This window comes from Electrona antarctica, assembly GCF_951216825.1.
Source record: "Electrona antarctica genome assembly, chromosome: 17".
Classification (NCBI taxonomy): domain Eukaryota; kingdom Metazoa; phylum Chordata; class Actinopteri; order Myctophiformes; family Myctophidae; genus Electrona; species Electrona antarctica.
Genome location: NC_136798.1, coordinates 14,513,326 through 14,535,171, shown reverse-complemented (window position 1 = coordinate 14,535,171; position 21,846 = coordinate 14,513,326). Strand labels below are relative to the sequence as shown.

At 41.3% G+C, this 21,846-nt stretch overlaps 1 protein-coding gene across 1 annotated transcript; it reads right to left on the bottom strand.

Moving 5' to 3' along the window:
- Positions 1-7,912: 7,912 nt before the first annotated feature.
- LOC306940987 (melanocortin-2 receptor accessory protein 2B-like) lies at positions 7,913-15,622 on the bottom strand (the record flags this gene model as incomplete). The annotated part of the gene is made up of 3 exons (XM_079526288.1): positions 7,913-8,324; positions 14,810-14,909; positions 15,505-15,622. The coding sequence occupies 3 exons, from the start codon at positions 15,620-15,622 to the stop codon at positions 7,913-7,915; spliced, it is 630 nt and encodes a 209-aa protein (XP_079382414.1).
- Between the last annotated feature and the right edge of the window lie 6,224 nt (positions 15,623-21,846).

Below are 21,846 nucleotides of genomic sequence, written 5' to 3'. Positions count from 1 at the left end.
TCAAACCTGGGCTCCCCCAGAGTTTAGTGTCGAAGTGTCCATGAGGAAGAGTGTCGAAGTGTCCTTGAGGAAGAGTGTCGAAGTGTCCTTGAGGAAGAGTGTCGAAGTGTCCTGAACCCGGTGTGCAGGTTGGTGCCTTGCATGGTTTCCCCCGGGCTCCGGCATCGGTGTGTGAATGGGTATTAAAGCACAATCTCAATCACAGTGAAGCACATTACACTAGAAAACAAAGCATAAAAACATACATACAAGAACAATGTACAAAGGTATAAATTGCATCTATATGGAGCAGCCACCCTATGAATTATTAATCTGCTGCAGAAACTGAAACCTGTCTTCTAATCTCCACCCCATGAAAAATTCACACATAGTAGGTTGTGTTTTCTTTCTTATAACAAAGTGCCTATAAACAGTGGGCTTATTCACTAATATTTTGTCATGTCATGGGGGGGGGGGGGGGGGGGGTTGGAACCTAAGCAGGCTGCCAACCCTCCTTGATCTGCAGGAGTTTCCTTGAATTCAACCACATCTCCATGAGGACTCCTTGGTTGTAAATGTTCCTTGAATTCTTCTTGATTTGGGGAATTCTGTCTGTAAAATAGGCTATTTTCCTCTCTCCCTGTACTCCCCTTTTCTTGCTGATCAAGCTCTGGTATATGGTATATGATGTAATACACCATATACCGTTGCCTAACTGTTAGGCAACGGTATTGCATTGTTAGGCCCTAGCATTGTTAGGCCCTAACAATGCAGATTTTCCTTAATATTAGCCGTTGCCCAACAACGCAGAATTTGTGTTGACATCTGGCACACACACACACACACACACACACACACACACACACCACCTGCCCGCAACATACACTGCCACTACTTGAGCTTCATATTGTATGTTATACATACAGTATACAATATGAAGCTCAAGTAGTGGCAGTGTATGTTGCGGGCGTATCTAGAAAGAGTTTTACTGTAAAAGTTATACATCATTGTATACACTCTTGAGAAAATGTTACAACTGTTACCTATACACAAAGTAGATAAACTTCTGGAAGCTGATTTGTTGTAACTATAAAATTGTGCTGACTCAAGCTTTTTCTGAGCCACCTACATATGTGGCAGTAGTAGTGGCTCCTTGAGCAACACACTGAACTAAGTGGTACTGATGAGCCTTGCATCATTGCCTCTGCTGACCGTGTGTGAATGGTTGAATGTTTTGATAAAGTTGCTATAGCAGTCCATTACCTGTTAATTGATATTTGAGTGAAACAAATAATTTAGCTTTATGATTTCTTTCATTTTTGTAACTGACTGATCCAGGTAAGCCAGGGTTTTGCTACACATACAGATCATATCTCTGCTGTTGGGAAGAAACCACCTAACTCCAAAATGTTTTAATAATTTCCTGATGACACCTACCTAACAGTGATATAATATAATAAAGTATGTTGTATGTATTATTTATTTTAACACCCATAAGCTTCCAGATCATTAGACCTCATCAGAAGTTCTCTATCTCTCTCTTGCTTACTCTCTTATTACAAAGATAGACAAAGAGAACCAAAGGGAATAATATAGCATGATGAATGATTCAGCTCAGGTAGGCTCAAGGCATGCATAACGTAATCCAGTAACAATGTTACTTGACCTCACAAATGGCAACAGCTGTTTCATTTGTATCGTACCCCTGTGACATACAAAAAGTATTGATGAATAATGCTATGGAAAAATCCCAGAAATTAAAAATAGCCACAATTATTTCACATTATAATGCCACATTCAGGGTGTTGTGGGGATGAGAAGTACAATTATTTTTGTTTAATTCTCATTCAAAACATATCAAGGACACAAAATCCATTGAGTTTGTTACCCACATTTTGGGGAAAATGCCTAGACGGAAAGATAGAATCTCTCTGTTTCCTCCTGCACTCTGGAACCTCGCAGGGGGGTGGTCTCTTGTGTGTGAAACATTGTAGTCTTTTGTTTCATGTGGCTTTTCGTTTAATCTGATCAGCATTGCTCCAGCAACAGGTGGTACATTATAACATAACATCCTAACATGTTGTTGTTGTTAGCTGGTTCATTTCCAGTACCACTGCGTAGGCCTCATTCTATTTGTCATAAGGTCCCTGGCTATAGAACCGTACACACTTGCATTGTTGAGGCATTCGGTACTCTGTGACCCAGAAGTAACATGACACCATCTGTATCACTCTCATTACTGGCTACCTAAGTAAGCCTAGGGAAGTGAATGACCCGTCCTTTTTGCTACTTTTCATTCGTTCAATATTCAATATCCAACACACGGACGTAAAGGGTGTTCAATAGCACTGATTTCTGCAAAAGAAAAATAATAATAATAAAATAATCAAAAACCTCAAAAATGGAGTTTCCTCCCGACAGCAACAAAGTGAAATTGATGTGAAGATCTCGCCTCATATCGATGCATTTACCAGAATGGGGATGTCTGAAGTGGACAGTGCTGGAGATGTGTCACAACAGTTTCTTTCACATATTGTATATTTTTTTACCCCCCTTATACATTCGAGTAATTCATCCCCAAAGTAATAAAATCATCAAAGGTTGGTCAGGCTTTTTGTTTTGATGAAATGACAAATGCTGTCAACACTTCTGTTGATTAGCTATCCTTACAGGGTTGTCCTTAATAATTTCCTGATGACACCTACTGTACCTAACAGTGATGCAAAGTATGTTGTAGTATTGTTTTAAAATGACACCAACAAGATTCCAAGATAATTGAACCTCAAAGGTATTCTCTCTCTCTCTCTCTCTCACTCTCTCTGTAGTTCACTCTCCTGTCTTTCGCTGTTCTCTTTTCTCTGACAATTCTCCATTGTTCCTGTACTGTTTACTGTTCCTCAAATGATTAGATTTAGCAATTAGCAACTTAAACCCTATGGTTGACCGGAGTCCCTCAGGGCCTCCTAATCTTTTCCCTCCAGTCAAATATCTTCACAGAAAATAGGCCATCTTGTCTTGATTCGTCTAAATAACAAGTGGTTAATATCAGTGATTAGATTTGGCATTTAGTGGAGTGGGATGGGATAGACTGGAACACAAAATGTGTCCATACATTGCTCCACCCAGTGGTTGTTGATACTTATTACACCCATTGAAGGCCAGTCCTTTCATTGGAAACATGTGGTCAAAGCCCAGTTTTGAAACATTAAGACCAGAGCTGAGTCACTGCAGAGGGGTGACGCACCCCTTTCAGATGTGAACGCGTGCGCGGGGCTGTGTGGGTGTACCCATTGTGTAGCCGTTGTGCTTTTAATGCTTTTAAGCCGTTGTGTATTTTAATCCTCTTATCTTAGCAGACCTTGAAGAACAACACCCGCAAAGATCATCATCATTTTCACTTCCATTTAACACTTTTTTTAAAATCACACCCGTGTGAAGTGAGGGGCACGCTTATCATCGTACATCATCATGATGTAAAATAGACACTGTGTATTTTATGATATAAAATTGTCCATTCATTGTCAATGGGAATTTAATGTTTGTGTAGGACAGAGTTTGTGCACACACACCAAAAGCTGGATATAGGAGGGGCTAGCGCCCCTCAAAAATGACATCTTCATCTGGTGGACTGGAAACATATGCTATGCTTCATATACATACCTCACATCATTTTTGAGGGGTGCTAGCCCCTCCTATGTCCAGCTTTTAGTGTGCGTGTAAACACAACCTTTGTCTGTCCTAACAAACATTGAATGCCATTGACAATGAATGGCCAGTTTTGAGTTTTTGTGTAAACACAAACATTGCGTAAACACAAACATTGAAGACGAAGGTGAGGACATAAATTCTGATCGGATTGAGATAATGTAAGAACGCCCCTCACTTCACACGGGTGTGATTTTTATATTTGATCTATCATTTGGAGAATTATTTCCCTTAGCTTTGGGCCTGTTATCTTGACATACATGTGTATGTCATTGTTTTTACAACATATCAAGCGAGAAGTGGGTTGGGAGGGTTTGAGAGAACTAAGCAGACAAATTGTGTGTGAGGCATGTGCATGCAAGCCCGGGACCTGTGCATGTGTGTGTGTGTGTGTGTGTGTGTGTGTGTGTGTGTGTCCGTGCGTGTGTCTGTGCTACTGTAATTGGAGGATTAAGTCTGGAAAATGGAACTGCCCTCCCCTGATTGATTGTGCATTGTTTGTCTCCCCAGGACCCAACCTAATTTTGTCTGTCATTATAGCTGGGACATGGTTAGGATGAACATACTCTCCTGAGAATGTACCAAATTACAGTACAGTACAGAACAGATGACACATACTATGTTTTGTCTTGCGGGTGAAAATAAGTTATGCAGGGCTGTGTGGGTGTACCTATTGTGTAGCCATTGTGCTTTTCTGGGCATTTCAATTCTCTTAGCATACCTTGAAGAACAGATCTCCACCACATCATCATTTTCACTTCCATTTAACACTTAAAAATCACACCTGTGTGAACTGAGCGGTGCAACTATGCTTTGTATGCAACTATGCAATGTATAGCATTTATCATAATGCTATACATTGGCAAGTGTTGAATTCATATATTTATTTATTTTTAACTTTTTATTGAATTTTAATCAAACATACATGTAAACGAAAAGACAATACATACAACAAAAACAAGACAATATACAAATACACACAAGGGGAGATATCTGCCTCTCTTCTCTATTGATGATCATTATACAATAAGAGAGATAAGTAATCCATCTAAACCACCGATCCTGCTTTGCACATTGAATTGGTTTTAAAATCAAAAGGAATGTCAACACCAAAATGGAACCACATAAGGGCAACTCCAGAAAACATGAAAATGGTTCACCAATCTTTCCCCACAGAGTCTCCAACAGTCCGACTGGTACGAGTAATGTCTTTTCTGGGCTGGAGTGCAAAAGAAACGACTCACATTTTCCAGCTGAATTCTCTCCATGTGGGGGAACTAGTCATTTTCCACTCATGTTTACATATTCTTTCCCATTCTTTTGTTGATATAGTAAGGTTGCCCTCTGTTTCCCATCAGCATGTGTTGAATTCTTAATTCTTCTTAACTTCTTTGCTGGGGACCCCCTGGAACCTCCTCAAGGACCCCTGGGAGACCACAAACCCACATTCAGTGTTATAGTATGTCTCCATGTCTCCCACCACTGAAAAGGCCTGGGTTTAGGATTCACTTGTGATCCCTCTGATCACAAGTGGCAGTGTTCGTGGGTGGGAAGCTGGCATGTGTTCTTGTTATCTAATTCCTACTGGTACATACAATTCTTTTTTACTTCTACCCCACTACATCGCAGATCAAAATATTGTACTTTTACTCCACTACATTTATTTGAAAACTTTACTAGTTGCTTTGATTATTTTTTACAAAACATAGCCTACATTGCCCACTTCAGCCCTATACATTTTCTTTTTATATATTTTTTGCGGCTTTCGACCTTTTTATTTTATATTTTTTTATAGAGGGACAGACAGTAGGCTGACAGGAAATGGGGAGAGAGATGGGGGAGTGACATGCAGTAAAGGCCGTCGGGATCGGGAGTCGAACCCGCGGCACACTGCCAGACTTGGCCCGCTGAGCCACGGCCCAGGCCAGCCCCATACATTTTTGCCATTTGAAAAAAAGCCAATCTACAAGCTCACAATGTGTCGCAGATCTGCCATTTTCAAAAATATTTGTATACATTTGAAATGGGACATTCTGCACAGTGAGTACTTTCTACTTTTGGTGCTTTAAGTATATTTTGAAATCCAGTCTTAACGAAGTAGTTCTACATTGCAATATTGATACTTTTACTTAATTAAGTAAAAACAATCGAGTGCTTTTTCCACCACTGTTGGTTGGGGCACTGGCCTGTGGGAAAGATAGCATCATAGCACAACACTCACGGATGCTAAAGTTATATTTTGTTTAATTTCACTTGCTTTTCACATGGTGCCTGTAAGAGTTGCCGAGCGGTCAAGGCTCCAAGAATAGACAAAGTCCAAGAATGTAGAATAGATCTTTTGTTGTATTTATTTACCTCAAACTGAAAAAAAAAACTGAACAGCCCATATGTCGGATTGTCACAGCCCGGGTCTGAGGCAAAACAAAATACTGCAAAAATAATACTGGCCACAATACACTTTCAAAAACCAAAAGTAAGAAATAAACACTTGATAACTAACAAAAACAACAAACCAAGAACTAAAGACACTGAAAACAGGCTATGCCTTCCCTGAAGACCCTGGCAGCTCTCCCTTGGTGTTGTCTCTTTGCTGTCTCAAGCCAACTGAGCAATCTCCCCTCAACATTTCCAGCCTCCCTTATATACCAGATGAGACCCACCCACAATGATTAGTTGGACAATCTACTCAACCAAGGTAAAACATGACCCATGAGATAGACTACAATTACACATTTCCTTAACAGACTCTGAATGTATTTCAAGGCATCAAATAAATCACAAAACAATTACAATAGAATTAGGCAACACAGATAAGGGTATATGGTGCTACACATAGCCACACCTCTAAGGAGCTTGATGACAGTCAATTAATGGAAGCAGCTGTGCAGTGTGCGTTTGTAATGATCAGTTTTATATTGTGGAGTCTTCTAGTGTCTATAGGGCACGGGTTGCCCCGTGGCAGTGCCTCCGCTCCATTACGCAGCTATGTGTGTCCCTATGTATGTATGTATGTATGTATGTATGTATGTATGTATGTATGTATGTATGTATGTATGTATGTCCGTCCCAGCACGGATGAGCACGGAAAGTTGCAACACGATAACTCATTTCTCGACCGTTTCGGACGCGGGAAGGCTCGCCAGAACCGGGCATGCCACCTGGCCATGTTCCTGGGGGTCCGGATGTTCCGGGGGTCCCCTGTGTCCGTATGTATGTATGTCTGTCTGTCTGTCTGTCTGTCTACGCATCCTAGCACGGATGAGCACGGAAAGCTGCAACACGATAATTATTTTATCGTGTTGCACGTGTTGTTGACCGTTTCGGACACGGGAAGGCTCGCCGGAACCGGGCCAGCCCCCTGGGCGTATTCCTGGGGGTCTGGATGTTGCCCCCGGGGACCCCCACACACTACAGTTGCACCACTCACTTCACACAGGTGTGATTTTCACTTTTCACTTGCTTATACTGTATGAGCCTGTATTGCCCTGATTGGGAATAGTACAGACAGGCGACCTGTTAGTGTTGTTTTAACACTGATAGACTCGCTGGCATTCTCAACACATCCCTTTGTTAGTCACAAAATACAGCTTGATCATTTGCTGACAAGTCAAATAGCAAGTTAGCAATGTTCCAATGCATAATTATACCGGCATTACATAAACTAGAATAATATGTTTAAGTTGCTTAAAGGTTATTCATGCATAAATAAGCAGATGGGAGATGCTCCGTGGCATACAACAGTACACACAGATCACAGCAATACTTGTTTGTTGTTGTGGCTGAATTGGAATTCTGAGGGACCTGTTTTAATTTGTATTCTTTGGCTATTCTAAAATAGCTGATATACAAGCTTGTAGATCTGCTATTTTTGGAAAATAATTGAAAATGTGTGCAAATCTTTGAATATGTATTTTTTTTAAACATTCTTTTTTAATTTTTTTCTTTTTTCCATTTTTGCTTCTGGGGTCCCTGGAACAAAATATTTAGAGATGGGGGTCTGCGGCTAAATACATACGTAAAGCCGAGATGTATTCACACAGAGATACCCTTGATCTGTCATTAAGTAAATCAAATCATTTGCTGACACGTCTCTCTCTCTCTCTCTCTCATATATAGGCTACGTATGCACGCGCACACACGCGCGCGCGCGCACACACACACACACACACACACACACACACACACACACACACACACACACACACGCACACAAGATGAAAGAAGATGCTCAGAAATCCTGAGCATGAGATTGGCTGTTGTTGGCCAGCGTGACAGCCGGCTCACAAAGCAGTAGGTCATCGTCTTCCAGTGTAGAACTGTGGTCTGAGGTCACAAAGTTAGGGATGTTAAATTGTGACGAGAATACCCTTTCTTTGTTTAATTTGGCCTCTGCTTCTTCTCCTTCCTCAAGCATATCCTCTCTGCCATATGAACCAATACATTGAAGCCTCCTGTGTCCCTTTGGGGCTTGGGTCCCAGACTCACATTGCCTCCGGGCCTGTTCCTCCTCACTGACGTAAAAATGTGACATTGCCAGTGGGGGGCGACAGAAGGCCTTGCCAGTTTCGTCCTGGGCACTGTTGATGTCCACCACACAGTCACCTAGACGACGATGGCGCTTCTCGGCAGGCTCCGGGTTTCTGTCAGGATGGGATATAGAAGATAATAGGAAAAGAGAATCGAGGCAGGAGAAAGACAAAAAAAACACGACCCCAACTCGAGTTTCCACCTAGCAGCTGTGTGTAGCTATTTGCCATGTCTCGCCCCTCCCGCAGCACAGGTGACAGACGAGACAGTAATACCCATCACTACATCATGCTGCATGTACAGTATAATCGCGGAAGCCGTCTGTTTTTTTGTGAGTTACACTGTGTAGGGTGTAGGCTACTTGGATATTTGTGATCTTCTCTGTCTCGTACCTAAAGCACTTCCAGGGATTGGGTTGCAGGCCAAGCATATCAAGTTGATTTATTCATTCAGGTATTGTAACCTGGATGCTCGCAATGGATAGGTTTGTTGTCTCTCACAGAGAAGAGCTTTGCTGCTGAAAGTCAAGTTCACTATAGTCAGCCCCTCGCCAAGTTGTGGAGTACCCATTGTTGTGTAATGCTGCGCTGAGAAAGCTTGTCCCCTTCGCGTCGCATTGTTGAGGCCGGTTTTTCGGCATTGACATCAAAATTAAATAGGCCTATACACATCCCGCCTCTTTCTTAGCACAACGCAGCCACGTCTTCCGGGGCGCTGCTCAGCTGCGAACCGCGTCCATGACGAATCCGTTCAAGATTGTTTGTTAAGTGTGTTTTTATTGTTTGTCTGACTTTGTCATCGCATGTTAGGATGACTAAATGGGAACGAAAATGAACTGTCAGTGGTTTATACTGATTTTGGTGGGGATCGGTGCCCTTTGGGGAGCACAGTTCTCAGCTGTCACACAAACAACAACTAACCCGAACGCCGACTTCGGCAGGGGAATGAGCCTCTCCTATAGCCGGGAATTTATATATTATTTATACTCGGAAATACAGTTGAGGGCAAGCCCTCATTTTCAATGTAGCCGAGGTTACAATACACAAAATACAGTCAAAAAACAATACATCAAACAACATTATAAATAGGATAAATTACAAAGGAACTTTATACAGAACAACCATCAGTAAAATAGATGAATTGAAGCAGGAGCAATCACGGTGAAAAATGTTCTGGAGCATTCCTTTGAACTGACCGAAGGATGGCAGGGAGCTGTTTTAAAGAGTTTTGGAGTTCATTCCACGAAGTTGGGCCATTGACAGAAAAAGCTGTCTTGCCCAACTCTGTCTGCAGCATGGGCCTGAGGCCTTGAGCCTTAAGAAATCACTAGAACGGGTCTGATAGGTGCTATTGTTCAGTTCCATCATGGAACAAATATAGTCAGGGAGCATCCCAGCAATGGCTTTATATAAAAATAGGTGCCAATGCTTATCTCGCCTCTCAGTCAGGGAGGATAAACCTGAGTTCTCATAAAGTGCACAGTGGTGGGTACCATAACTATCACCAGTAGTCCACTGCAAGGCAGAGTGGTAGACAGTGTCTAGCCTCTTTAAAAGTGAAGGAGCAGCAGACCTATAAATAATGTCCCCGTAGTCCAGGACCGAGAGGAAAGTGGACTCAATAATAGCTTTTTTGCTGGAATTTGGAAAACAGAATGTATTGCTATACAGAAAACCTAGTTTTTGTCTTAGTTTGGAGACAAGATCAACAATATGAAATTTAAAAGAAAGTTTATCGTCAAGCCAGATGCCAAGATATTTATATTCAGAGACCCTCTCAATCGTGGTGGATCACGAGGTGGCATTCCTAAGCCAATAATTGAATGAACCAGCACCCACACAGCAAATTTAGTAGTTTTATTAGCAAAATGTTGTTATCGGATAAAGTTTTGGATTTTCTGGGTATTATTTCTGTTATTATTTAGCCTTATTAGTTTTGAGAATAATCTGTTGATTATTGGATAATTGGTTTATTGTTTTGGGCACAAACGGCCACGCCTCCCAGGCCTAGGCTTTAATTATGGACAGGTGTGGGGGGAGAATTCATGCACCTATGTGGAGACATGGTTTTTACCAGTAGCACAGAAGAATGAGTAAATGTTTGTATTATGCACTTTATTTCCAGTAAAAGCAAAGCAAAATTAATGCAACTTGTGGACATTGAAGGCATTCTTCATGCCTGCGTAAACCTACACCCCTAGAATGGGTGCATCAGTGGGTTTGTCATTGAATTGTTGTGAAAACTGACAAACAGCACTTACAAAAGTAAAAACCTTTCCATTTGGACTGGAACAAGAGGATCGAGGATTGGAGTCTGGAAGGAGTTCAAGGACAAGAGACAAACTCAAACGAATATCAAGTGGACACACATTAAACGCCTATTTTTGCACCTGAACCGGACATTACTGTGAACTGTCAACAGCGCTGCTGCACTTTGAAGTTTACATTCTGCACTGCACTTTATTGTGCTAAAAGGGGAAACTGCAAATATGTCAGATGTCATGGAGTCTGTGAGCAATGGTGCACAACTACCGGAAAAAAGGAACCCAACATTAACGGAAAAGGGCATGGCTTTGCATAAAGAAAACAGTCTCAAAACATTGAAGACAAAAAGAACACACACTGGCCAGTGCATTGATAAAGTCTTGAGGGCTTATGAATTCTACTGAGAATGTCACAAAAATGCAATGTGAAATGAACACTTTGAAAACGTGCTTTGATGAAATGAGCCATGAGTATGACGCATTTTTGAAGTTGCCTCTGACTGAGGAGGAGGTTAATGAGCAAAGAGAATGGATGGAAACGAATAAAAAGAAAGTACTGTGAATTTGAGGAGGATATGAAAAGGTGGCTTTCTAAGGCTGTTCAATCATCACAAACCCTTGCTGCTAGTCATGTGACAGAAATTGATGATGACATAGGACCAGACGACAGTGTTTCCAATGTCCCAAGCCGGGCTAAGTCCCAAACCTCACGCACTTCATCAACATATCATCTGCACTTCTCAAAGCTCAAGCTGAAAAGGAAGCCCTTCATGGAGCGTGCTGCTGCCTTAAAGAAACATGAGCTGCAGGCAGAGGAGGACATTTTAAGGAGACAGGAGGGGGATCTGAGGAGAAAAAATTACAATTTGAGGAGACCAAGGGAACAATTAACACTCTATACAGAGTTGGCAGCATTTAATGCAAAAATCAATGTTGAGGAAAATGGATCAAGGAGTGGCTCAAGAGCATCCAATGGAATGCACTCTTATTTAGCTGGGAACCACCTGGAACCCCCTCAAGGTCCCCGGACCACTGGTTGAGAATCACTGTTCTAGGCCTATTCTAAGCTTAATTAATTAATGAAAAAATAAAAACCCGAAAATCAGGTAGGTTGTCGTCGGACCAATAGTATGTCGGAAATAAAGCCTGTACCCCAAAAGACATGCAGTAATCCTGGCTCTAGTAATACTGCCTCTCCTTGGTCAACCAGGGCACTGATGGAGGGGAAAGGAACTGCATGGTTGGAATAACGTGTTCCTTTCACACGCTACGTCCTACCGGCGAAACTCCCCCTGTCAGGGCGGCCTGCTCACTCCTCATGCATTGAAGGAAGCATGAGCTCAGTTCGGGGCTCTAGGTTGGCAGAGGCAGAGTAGCACGCCGCTCAGGATTAGGCATTGGCACCGGTAGGGGTGGTTTATTTCACTACGCCAGACCGCGCAATTGCGTGGATCCCAGAGGCAGGCCCACCTCCCGCTTCCGCCACATCACCGCCCGCCTACCCAAGGAGCCCCCTGCTTCAACTTCAGATTGTTAAATCCGCCACTGGGCACCGGGTGAAGGAATGGATTACAACAATCGGACCTATAGCACACACAACAAAAGGTTTTGTTGTCACATATAGTCTTGTTGGCCCCAACTGTTGTCATTTTACAATTGTGGCCCCCCTGCTAGTTGAATACACCTGTTTCTAGACTTGGTAAACTGGACTAGGCCTGGCTGGTACTGCTTTTTACAATAGTGGGTCTAAAGAGAGAGGGTGGGCAGGAGAGGAAAGTCAGGAGCACTGCCGTCGCCACGGGGGGGGGGCATTAGGGGGCACTGCCCACCCAGATTACACTTTGTGCCAACCCCCCTCAGTCCAGATTGGCCCCGCCATTATTTTAATGTTTTACAGGTTTTAAATATATATATATGTTTTCATGTTCTTTGTAATTATAATAAATATATACATTTTCAAATGAATTCATAGTTTAATAAAAATGCAATAATAAAAAGTACAGTGGCAATAGTCTGCACCGAGTCGGATTTGTTTTGATGCAGCGCACCTCAACGCCACTGCTACGTCATTACCTGTGTGTTGTTGCCACGGGTGGTGTGGTTCAATTCAAATCTCTTCAGAGGGAAAACCAAACCGGTAAAATCATGGATTAAAGGAACTGGCTCAAAGCCAAAACGCCGCAAAAACCGGCAAACTCTGACCCACCACCACTTTCAGAATGTCAGATTGATGACAAAGAAGACGATGATAGTGAAATCACCACCATCACCACGGTTAACATTGCAGGGAGTTCAAGCAGTCAAACGTTCGGACACAGAGCCCCCTCCACCATAACTATATTTGACCAGACAAAGGATCTCTGTGCTGACACACCAAATCAGGTGAAATAGGACAAATATCTGCGTAGCCTTTTTAGTGGAAAGAAATGCTCGTTTGAGTGCAAATAAATGAAACATGCACCTAGGTCTCTTATATTTTAGTTGATCATTAGCCTAATTTGTTGCTGCTGTTATTGTTAATCTCTGTCAGGGTTTGACTGTCCCATTAAAGTTAGCTGTGGAAGTTGGAACTGTCAATGGTCTTGGATAATGCTTGGCAGTGAAGTAGACCCCCCTCCCCCCTTTCCTCCCGACATAAAGAAAGACACTACAGTATATAGGCTTAATAACTTAATGTATATTTGTTGTTGTTGGTTGGTGCATATAGCCTTTTCCTCCCGTAAGGAGATGGCAACATAACAAAGACACTAAAGCCTATAAATGAATGCTCAACTATATTTGTTGTTGGTGAATGGTGGTGCAAGCAGTCTTTTTTTTCCTCCTTCCCTTTCCTCCCGCCATGGAGATGCTCAACATAATTGTATTTGATCGTTTTGTTGTTGGTGCATGCAATAGTGTTTCCACATGACAATATATGTGTTGGTTTGTTCTGTATCTTTTGTTATTTAAGTCATTCCACGAAACCGGTACGATGTTGACTTTTTTTTTTTTAATTGACCGAAAAGTTTTACCTTTCTGAATACCCCACAATATTAAGGGCATCTTTAGCTATCAGAAAAACATAATTTCCCATCTCAGGCATTCAATTAAAATTTGTATGTATTTTTATATGGAATAATATGATAACAGGGTTGAAATTTATAACAGGGTTGTGTCAACCCCGTTATACACAGGGTTGTGATTTTTTACTGAAGATGGCCACTACACTACCTTTGGTGATTAAGAGGAGACAACATGGCATGCATTGGATTAAAAAATCAGATATATTGTTGAAATAACAAATAATTGTGTAATTCTATCTTTATTCCATGTAACGGAGTTGAGCTGTTATGCTTTACGACCACATGTGAGAGTATAAATTATTCTAAAACATTGTAAAATAAGGTGTGAGATTGCCTCTTTCTGTAGCATGTTATTCAGAAGACTTGTAGAATGCCACTTAATGTTTGTGATGTCTCTAAAGGGCCAGTTAATTATTGTTATGGAGGGGAGAATGACTTGTGTAACGGGGTTGAGTGCGATTGGGGGACAGAGCAATATAATGCTATTTTAATGATTAATCATCTATTTACTAATAGTCATATAGTCCACTTTCATCGAAGGCCATTGGGGACATGAAAAAATTAACAAAATGGGGGGTGTCTACTGAAAGAAAACAAGATAATTTTTAGATATGAAGATAAAGTCCATGTCATTTTTACACTATTAAAGGGAACATTTAAATTGATTAAAAAGCTTTTAAAAACATGAATAAAAAAATAAAAAAAAGAATATAAAAAAATATATATTCAGCTCGTCCTAACGTCCCTGCAGGCACTTAAACTGTTGGTAAGAGGAACTGCAAATCGTACCGGTTTCGTGGAATGACTCATTTGTTCTGTTGGTGGATAATTGGAGCCTATACGTGTAGCTGTATAAGTATAGGCTAGTGGTGAAGGCTTTTGTGTTGTTGTTTATTGTATATGTGAGCATTTGCTTGCTATTATGGCTGGTGAAAAATGAAGTGCCCCCTTTGAAAAAATGAAGGCCCCCCCTGCTGATTATTCCCTGGAGATGGCACTGGACAGGAGTGTTGCGATTACACTAAGACTTTGTGCATGGTTGACACACTATACTGTACATCCCAAATCCAGTTCTTAACACACACACAACGCTACAGAGATAGTAGTATTTACCTGTCCAGAGAGAGAGAAGAGAGCTTGATAATACACAAACCCCCTGGCCTGCAGTGGAAGGTACAGGTCAGGTGTTTTCTTTGGATTTCATCAAGCTGACCCCTCCACCACCTCCCCGGGCTCCCCCAGAGGTTAAACATTGATGAAAGGTTAAACTCACTCTTGATGTGGGGCTCCTGTTTTCGTCAGCAGCGTGAGAACAAAGAACATGAAGATGACAAACACAGCAAGTCCGACCCAAAACCCGATGACGATTGAGTCTGCAATGGCAGAGAAAAACTTTATATTGATTTCACTCCTCTTTTCTTCCAGTCCACACACATACACATACAGACAGGCTGACAGCCAAGAGGGAATGGAAGTGCATGCTATTGTGCTTTTTTGAGTGGTGTAAACCACTCCTACAACTGGCTTTGTTAGTTTACGTGTCTGTTCGTACCAAAAAATGAGCATGGTTGCTATGGTCACCCAGTTCACCCGGGTGTGATTTCAGCTTTGTTAGTTTACGTGTCTGTTCGTACCAAAAAATGAGCACAGACCACAGTTGATCAGTCTATATAAGACCTTACACCACTCAGTTCACACGGGTGTGATTTTTTTTAAATGTAATGTAGGCAAGTGGTTAAACCGGTAATTAAATGTAATGTAAAATGAAAATGTTGTTCAACATACCAGGGTTATTTGTTAGATATCAAAGTGAGACCAACAGCAGAATGGCTGTTATAAAATATATTTTTATTGACATAAAATTAACACACGCACGCGCACGCACACACACGCCATTAGTAAACAAATGATGACACAAATTAGTAAAACACAAACCATATAGTCAATGACAATAATCAATCTGCTTACATCTATGAGCTTTGAGACCCTCAAAAGACACCGGCTCCTCATCGTCATAATATTCATATTGCCACACGTAGTCACTGCGGCGAGAGTTGGCTCGGCTTTGGTTGTAGAATTCGGACATCTTATTTGGACTTCGATGGTTCACGAGCCTTTTAAATTAAAAAATAATAAGCCTACGAGAGGCAGACGAGATTGCAAAACCCGTTTTGGACCGTCACCGACCTATCAACCTATATGAAAAAGTTTTCCAAGCGACACGATCTTGGAGCCACCAATCACCAATGTCGATACTTTAATCATTTATTCAGAATTCCGCTACTCCTGAGTCGCTCGCAAAAGTGGGGATTTTCCTGAAACTGAAAAAATAAAAACCGGTTTACCTTACGTTAAACCACTCTTATCCATCAGGGCTCCTATGTCCTATCGGGTTGGCATTGGCAAACTGATGCGCACACACACAGCGAGCGTCGACTGACGAGAGCAACACTGGTGAGACAGAGAGAGCGCGCGCGCACACACACACACACACACACACACACACACACACACACACACACACACACACACACACACACACACACACACACACACACACACACACACACTTACTCATAATTATGACTTAAAGCATCTCATAATAATGAGCTATAGGCTATCTCATAATTAAGACTTAGTATATCATGTGACTTTAAATAATAATATGACATCATACAATTGAGATGTGTCTTTACTTGGAACCACATTGGTGTAAAAGACAAGCTTCTGACTTTAATACACCTGCTTTTTGTAACAGTGTCTGTCTGCCAATAGGCTACATCAATTATATATAATTATTTTTTTCTCCCTCCATTGACAATGAAGGGAAACTCATTACGTCATATTGTCTCTTTATTGTTAATGACAATTAATGTTTGTGTTGGCACCGTTTGTTTTACATCACCATTACATCACCTAATCAACATGAGTTAGACTTTAATATATTAGCGCCCCTCACTTCACACAGGTGTGATTTTTGTTATTTTATAATAACAGGAATAAGTCAATAAGGAAGCATTCAGATTTCAGGTGCCATTTTCCGAATGGTAGCCTAATTCTCTGCAGTATATATCGTGCGAGAATCGTTTGACAGGCGGATTGACAGTCTCGTGAATTGCGATAACAGCTCATAGTTACTACACAGAAATGTACTCTGTGCTCTTTAGATACATATAAATATAATTATATAGTGTGCACAATCTGCACATCAAAAAGCTAGTCAGCAGTAAATGTGTGATATGTCTTCTTTTATTTTTTATTTTAACTGTCACAACCCGGCCTGTGACAAAAAATTGGATAGATCATTTCCACCAGAAGTGGGACAGATTCCTTCTGTATGATAGCACTACGTAATGACAGACTACTGGCTGACCCCCCCCCCCCCCTGCAGTAGATCTCTTTTAACAATATAATGTATTAACAAAAAGGTATAATAACTTAACTTATTCTTACAAACAAAAGAGTGTGGGATGTGTAAGGCCTGACTCACACCTTCACAACAGATTGATGTATAGCTGATGCATGAGACTTGTTTACTGATGCAAGCTCACAATGCATTTCCAATGGGAGTCACATGGTTAGACACAACATTTGTGTTGTATGAGGGGGTGGGGGGCAGTCGAAACACAGCCGAAAGCCGTACAACACACATGTTGTGTCAAACCATGTGACTTCCATTGGAAATGCATTGGGGCAAGATGTAAACAAACCCTTTCATACATCTAGCATGCATCAATGTTGTATGCTAGATGCGAAGGTGTGAGTCAGGCCATAGTCAGTAATATCAGTACAGTAGTGTCAATCAATCAATCTTTACCAGGACCCAGGTAGACCCAGGAGGATCCATATCACAAACAATACAATATAACAGTAAATACAAAAAATAAAAATAAATAAAAAGGTACATATATGCACATATCCCACACTGTTCAGTTTCTGACATACAGACATGTGCGCCAGTGGTTCCACAGTCTCGATGAGAACCTGAGTGAACTGTGTTTAGGGTCCGTTATTACAGAAATGATGTCGTTTATTGACTCAGATGCCCTACACATGAATCTGTACATAAGGTTACGTAGTACAGCAGAGCAGGTAGCAGAGTATTGGACTCGAGACTCGATGACTCGACTCGAGTCATTGATTTGACGACTTGCAACTCGACTTGGACTTAAGGGTAAAAACTTGAGACTCGACTTGACTTGGAAGACAATGACTCCAGACTCGACTCGACTTGAGACAAGCTGACTCGGACACCACCATCAAGTGTCACTGTTGTGCAGCCTAACACACAGAGGCCAGGGAGGAGAGCTTGTACAGTACAGTACAGTACAGTACAGTACAGTACGGTACAGTACAGTACAGTACAGTACAGTACAGTACAGTACAGTACAGTACTCGACAATCTTGTGACTCGACCCGACTTGACTTGACATAACCTTGTGACTCGACCCGACTTGACTCGACAACCTTGTGACTCGACCCGACTTGACATAACCTTGTGACTCGACTTGACTTGACTTGCCCACAACAGAAAAACTTGAGACTTGCTTGAGACTTGGACCAAATGACTTGCTACTCGACTCGGACTCGGATCGGAGGGACTCGTGCAATTGTCTGGCAGGTAGGTACTCCGACACTAACAAACATCTGGCTAGCACTGGAGCTTCTTGGCACTCTCAACAGCAGCCTCATACAATCATTATAGGCCACTGTGAGTCTTCTGATGCTGCTTTGTCTATAGCGGCACCATAGGTGTGCAGTATACAGCGGTGTACAGAAGGATCTAAAGAGCGATATCTTCACAGGAACCGAGCACATGCTAAATTTGCGACACAGCATGTTTGCTTGGGCATACAGCTTCCGTCGCTGTCTATAGATGTCCTTGTCATCTGAGAGATCATCAGTCGTCGGCGTGTGCCGACGCCTACACATAGATCTGTGAGGAGAAACGCATAGATAGGGGAGTAGCCTACCGGTACAAAGGGACACAGACAACACAGGCCCTGCAGGCCAGGCCAGAGGGGATGTGACGGAACCAATTATTTTACAACGGTTGCAATCGTTCAGACATATATGGTGTTTAGGCCTATAAGCTGGTCCAGCTGGCTTTCATTGACTTCAATGCATTCCATCGAACATCAGGCTCCAGTTTGCCTCCTGTTACGACGAATCTGCCAGGTGGAATTGCTGGACAGAGAAAATGACAGACATACATGGCCCTTCCTTCATTTTAGGTTCCTTGGCCCAAATCAAGGTATAGCCGGCTACTTTATAAAAGGTGTTTCCAAAAAACACTACTAAAATGTGTCCCATAAGAAAATCACTTTGGTCAAACTGTTACATTTGCTCACATTAAATGTAGGCTACTTAAGAAAAGTATCTAGTGTATCCTATCAATAACCTAAAAATCAAATCAAAAGTAAAAGTAAGCGCTTTTCTATTTCTACAAAGAAACAAAATACCCAGAATTCATGTTTTCTCTTGAAACCTTGAAAACCTCACAGCCTCATTACAGCATTGAATCCAATTATATAACACATTTTGACAATACTACGTCCGATACAGTGAGTGCAAAAAATAAATAAATGGTAATGGTAATGGTGCATTTATATAGCGCCTTTATCCAAGGCGCTTTACAGAGATTGTGCATTACATTCACCCATTCACACACACATTCATACACCGATGGCAGCGGAAACCTTTAGCACATCGGGAGCAATTAGGGGTTCAGTGTCTTGCTCAAGGACACTTCGACACTAACTCTGAGGGAGCCCGGGTTCGAACTGGCAACCTTACGGTTACCATCCAGCCACTCTACCCCTGAGCCACCGCCGCCGGGCGTAATAATAATGGTAATAATAATAATAATAATAGTAATAAAAAGTAAAAAATAAAATAATGAAATAAACATGGTGATATAATGGCATATTTATTACCAATAACAAGAACATAATGGCGTTTGAGGTAAATAGGATAATTTTACCTTCAACCTTAGCCCTATGCATACTTGCAATTTAATACTAGCCGATCTACAATACAAGCTCACAGTTTGTAGATCTACTATTTTCAAAGCATTTTTATTTACTTGGAAACTTGTGAAATGGGATATCGTGCAATGTAATCCTTTTGTACTTTTAGACATCTATTATACAGCAATGTATTACATTGCAGTATTGACTTTTACTTAAGTAAAACTGTGTTGAAACATGACACTGCATATTAGGACTTTGTTTTTCTTCACCAAAAAGGCAAACATGTGCACCTGCTGTGTCCTTCAAGCAACCCTTTGTAATGGCTAAATGTGAGTACTCACTACTCATGTATATAATGTTTGACATAATTACATTTCCTATGTTATGAGAAGAAAACATTTGCTCTGACTAATATTTGTTCGGACTGCTCTTGTATTTTCTTTCTCTCTGTGTGAAGAACAAGCAAATGGAATGGATGTGCAGAGGAGAAGGTGCATATTAGCTGCAAAAGACAGCTGTTCATTACAGCTGTTCATTACCTCTGAAAGCCTTCTGTTACCATGGGAATTAATGGAAGTATCAGAAATGCAGGATTGCGATTAGCACTTTTCATGTTTGTGAGTGAGTGCATCATGGGTGTGTTCAGTACTGTACATAGATCATCTGTGATGTGTTCCATTATGGCTGCAACTATCGAATATCGTATCAGCCATTTATCGATTAATCAAATAATGGACCGTTTTTCTTTTGTTTTAAAAACTAATTTTGGGGGCCCCTGGCATATATTTTCAAATGGGGGTCTGCGGGCTAGTAATTAGTGTAAATTTGGGGGTCCTTGACATGAAAACGTTTTGGAAACACGGGTCTATTGGACACCATGTCGGGTACTTTATATATACTTAATCTGTACCTATAGTTTGTTAAAACTGGCTGCCCAATTTATATTGTAAAATCACTTTGGGAACCACTGCAATAGACAGAATGTTTGTTTGGAGGCAACAGATGGAAAGTGAATGCTGATAGAAGAGTTCTCCCCCTCTTCTACAAACAGTTACCTGTAATGGATTAATCCAGGCTCAGCATGCCCAGCATGGCTCTGCCACAACCCCCTAGCACATGCCACACATGTCAATCAATCAACCAACCAAAAAAATAAAAATACCCCATGCTGTATCCACTGATTATTCAAACACTAGTCTCCCGGAAGGGGGCAGGGAATTCAGTCGTTCAAGGCTGAAACAAGTGTTTTAATATGTTTAAACTAAAGGATTTTTCTTCTTCTCAACCATATCTCCATAATGGTGCTATGGGAAATTCAAGACAGATTTGAATCTTATTATTAATGCACAAACTGTATTGTTGGACAAGGATGACATGTACTTTACATTTCTGAGCTATACAGCCCCTCTTGCCTGATAGATATGCATTAGTGCCCATCTCTGAAACATAGAGCGAGTACCTTTTCTCACTGACGAACTTTTTTACTAAATGGAAACTAAATGAAAAGACAAAAATTTCGTCAACAAATAAAAACTAGACTAAAGTATAGGAAGGGACTAGTGGACGCAAGAGATCCAGTATACGTCATTTTACACTTGGTTGCATGCTGAAAATAGCAAGCTTGTAGATCGGCTATTTTCAGCAAGTGTAAAATCAGTCATTAAGACGGTATCAAGGCCTGCCTAAATACATTTTAGTCGACTAAATCAACTGTAGATTTAGTCGACTAAAATATTCATGACTAAAACTAGACTAACACTAAAACATTCCAGGAGACTAAAATGTGACTAAAACTAAATGTAAACTATTCAAGAGACTATAACTAAAACTAAAATCTAAATTAGCTGTCAAAATCAACACTGCTCTGGCCACATTAGTTACTTCTAACGGGGGACCAGGCGTTCCCAGGCCAGTGTGGAGATAATATCTATTATGTATACAGTATCCCACCACCAGCAGATGAGGTGTAACATTAGTACCATTATGCAGTATTATTGTGTGTGTGTGTGTGTGTGTGTGTGTGTGTGTGTGTGTGTGTGTGTGTGTGTGTGTGTGTGTGTGTGTGTGTGTGTGTGTGTGTGTGTGTGTGTGTGTGTGTGTGTGTGTGTGTGTGTGTGTGTGTGTGTGATTGCCTTCCCCATGCTGACCATTCTGTTTCCCATTCATTTCTATGGAACACTGCTCTCAATGAGGACATTATCACCTTCCCACTAAACTCAACCTTTCCCTCTGGTTTCCCTCCACCCATGCACCTCATTGCTTGCATCACACCACAGGGCTTGTTACAGAAACTATGTCACACATTCTGAATGGCTATGCCTATAAAGGGCTTTACATA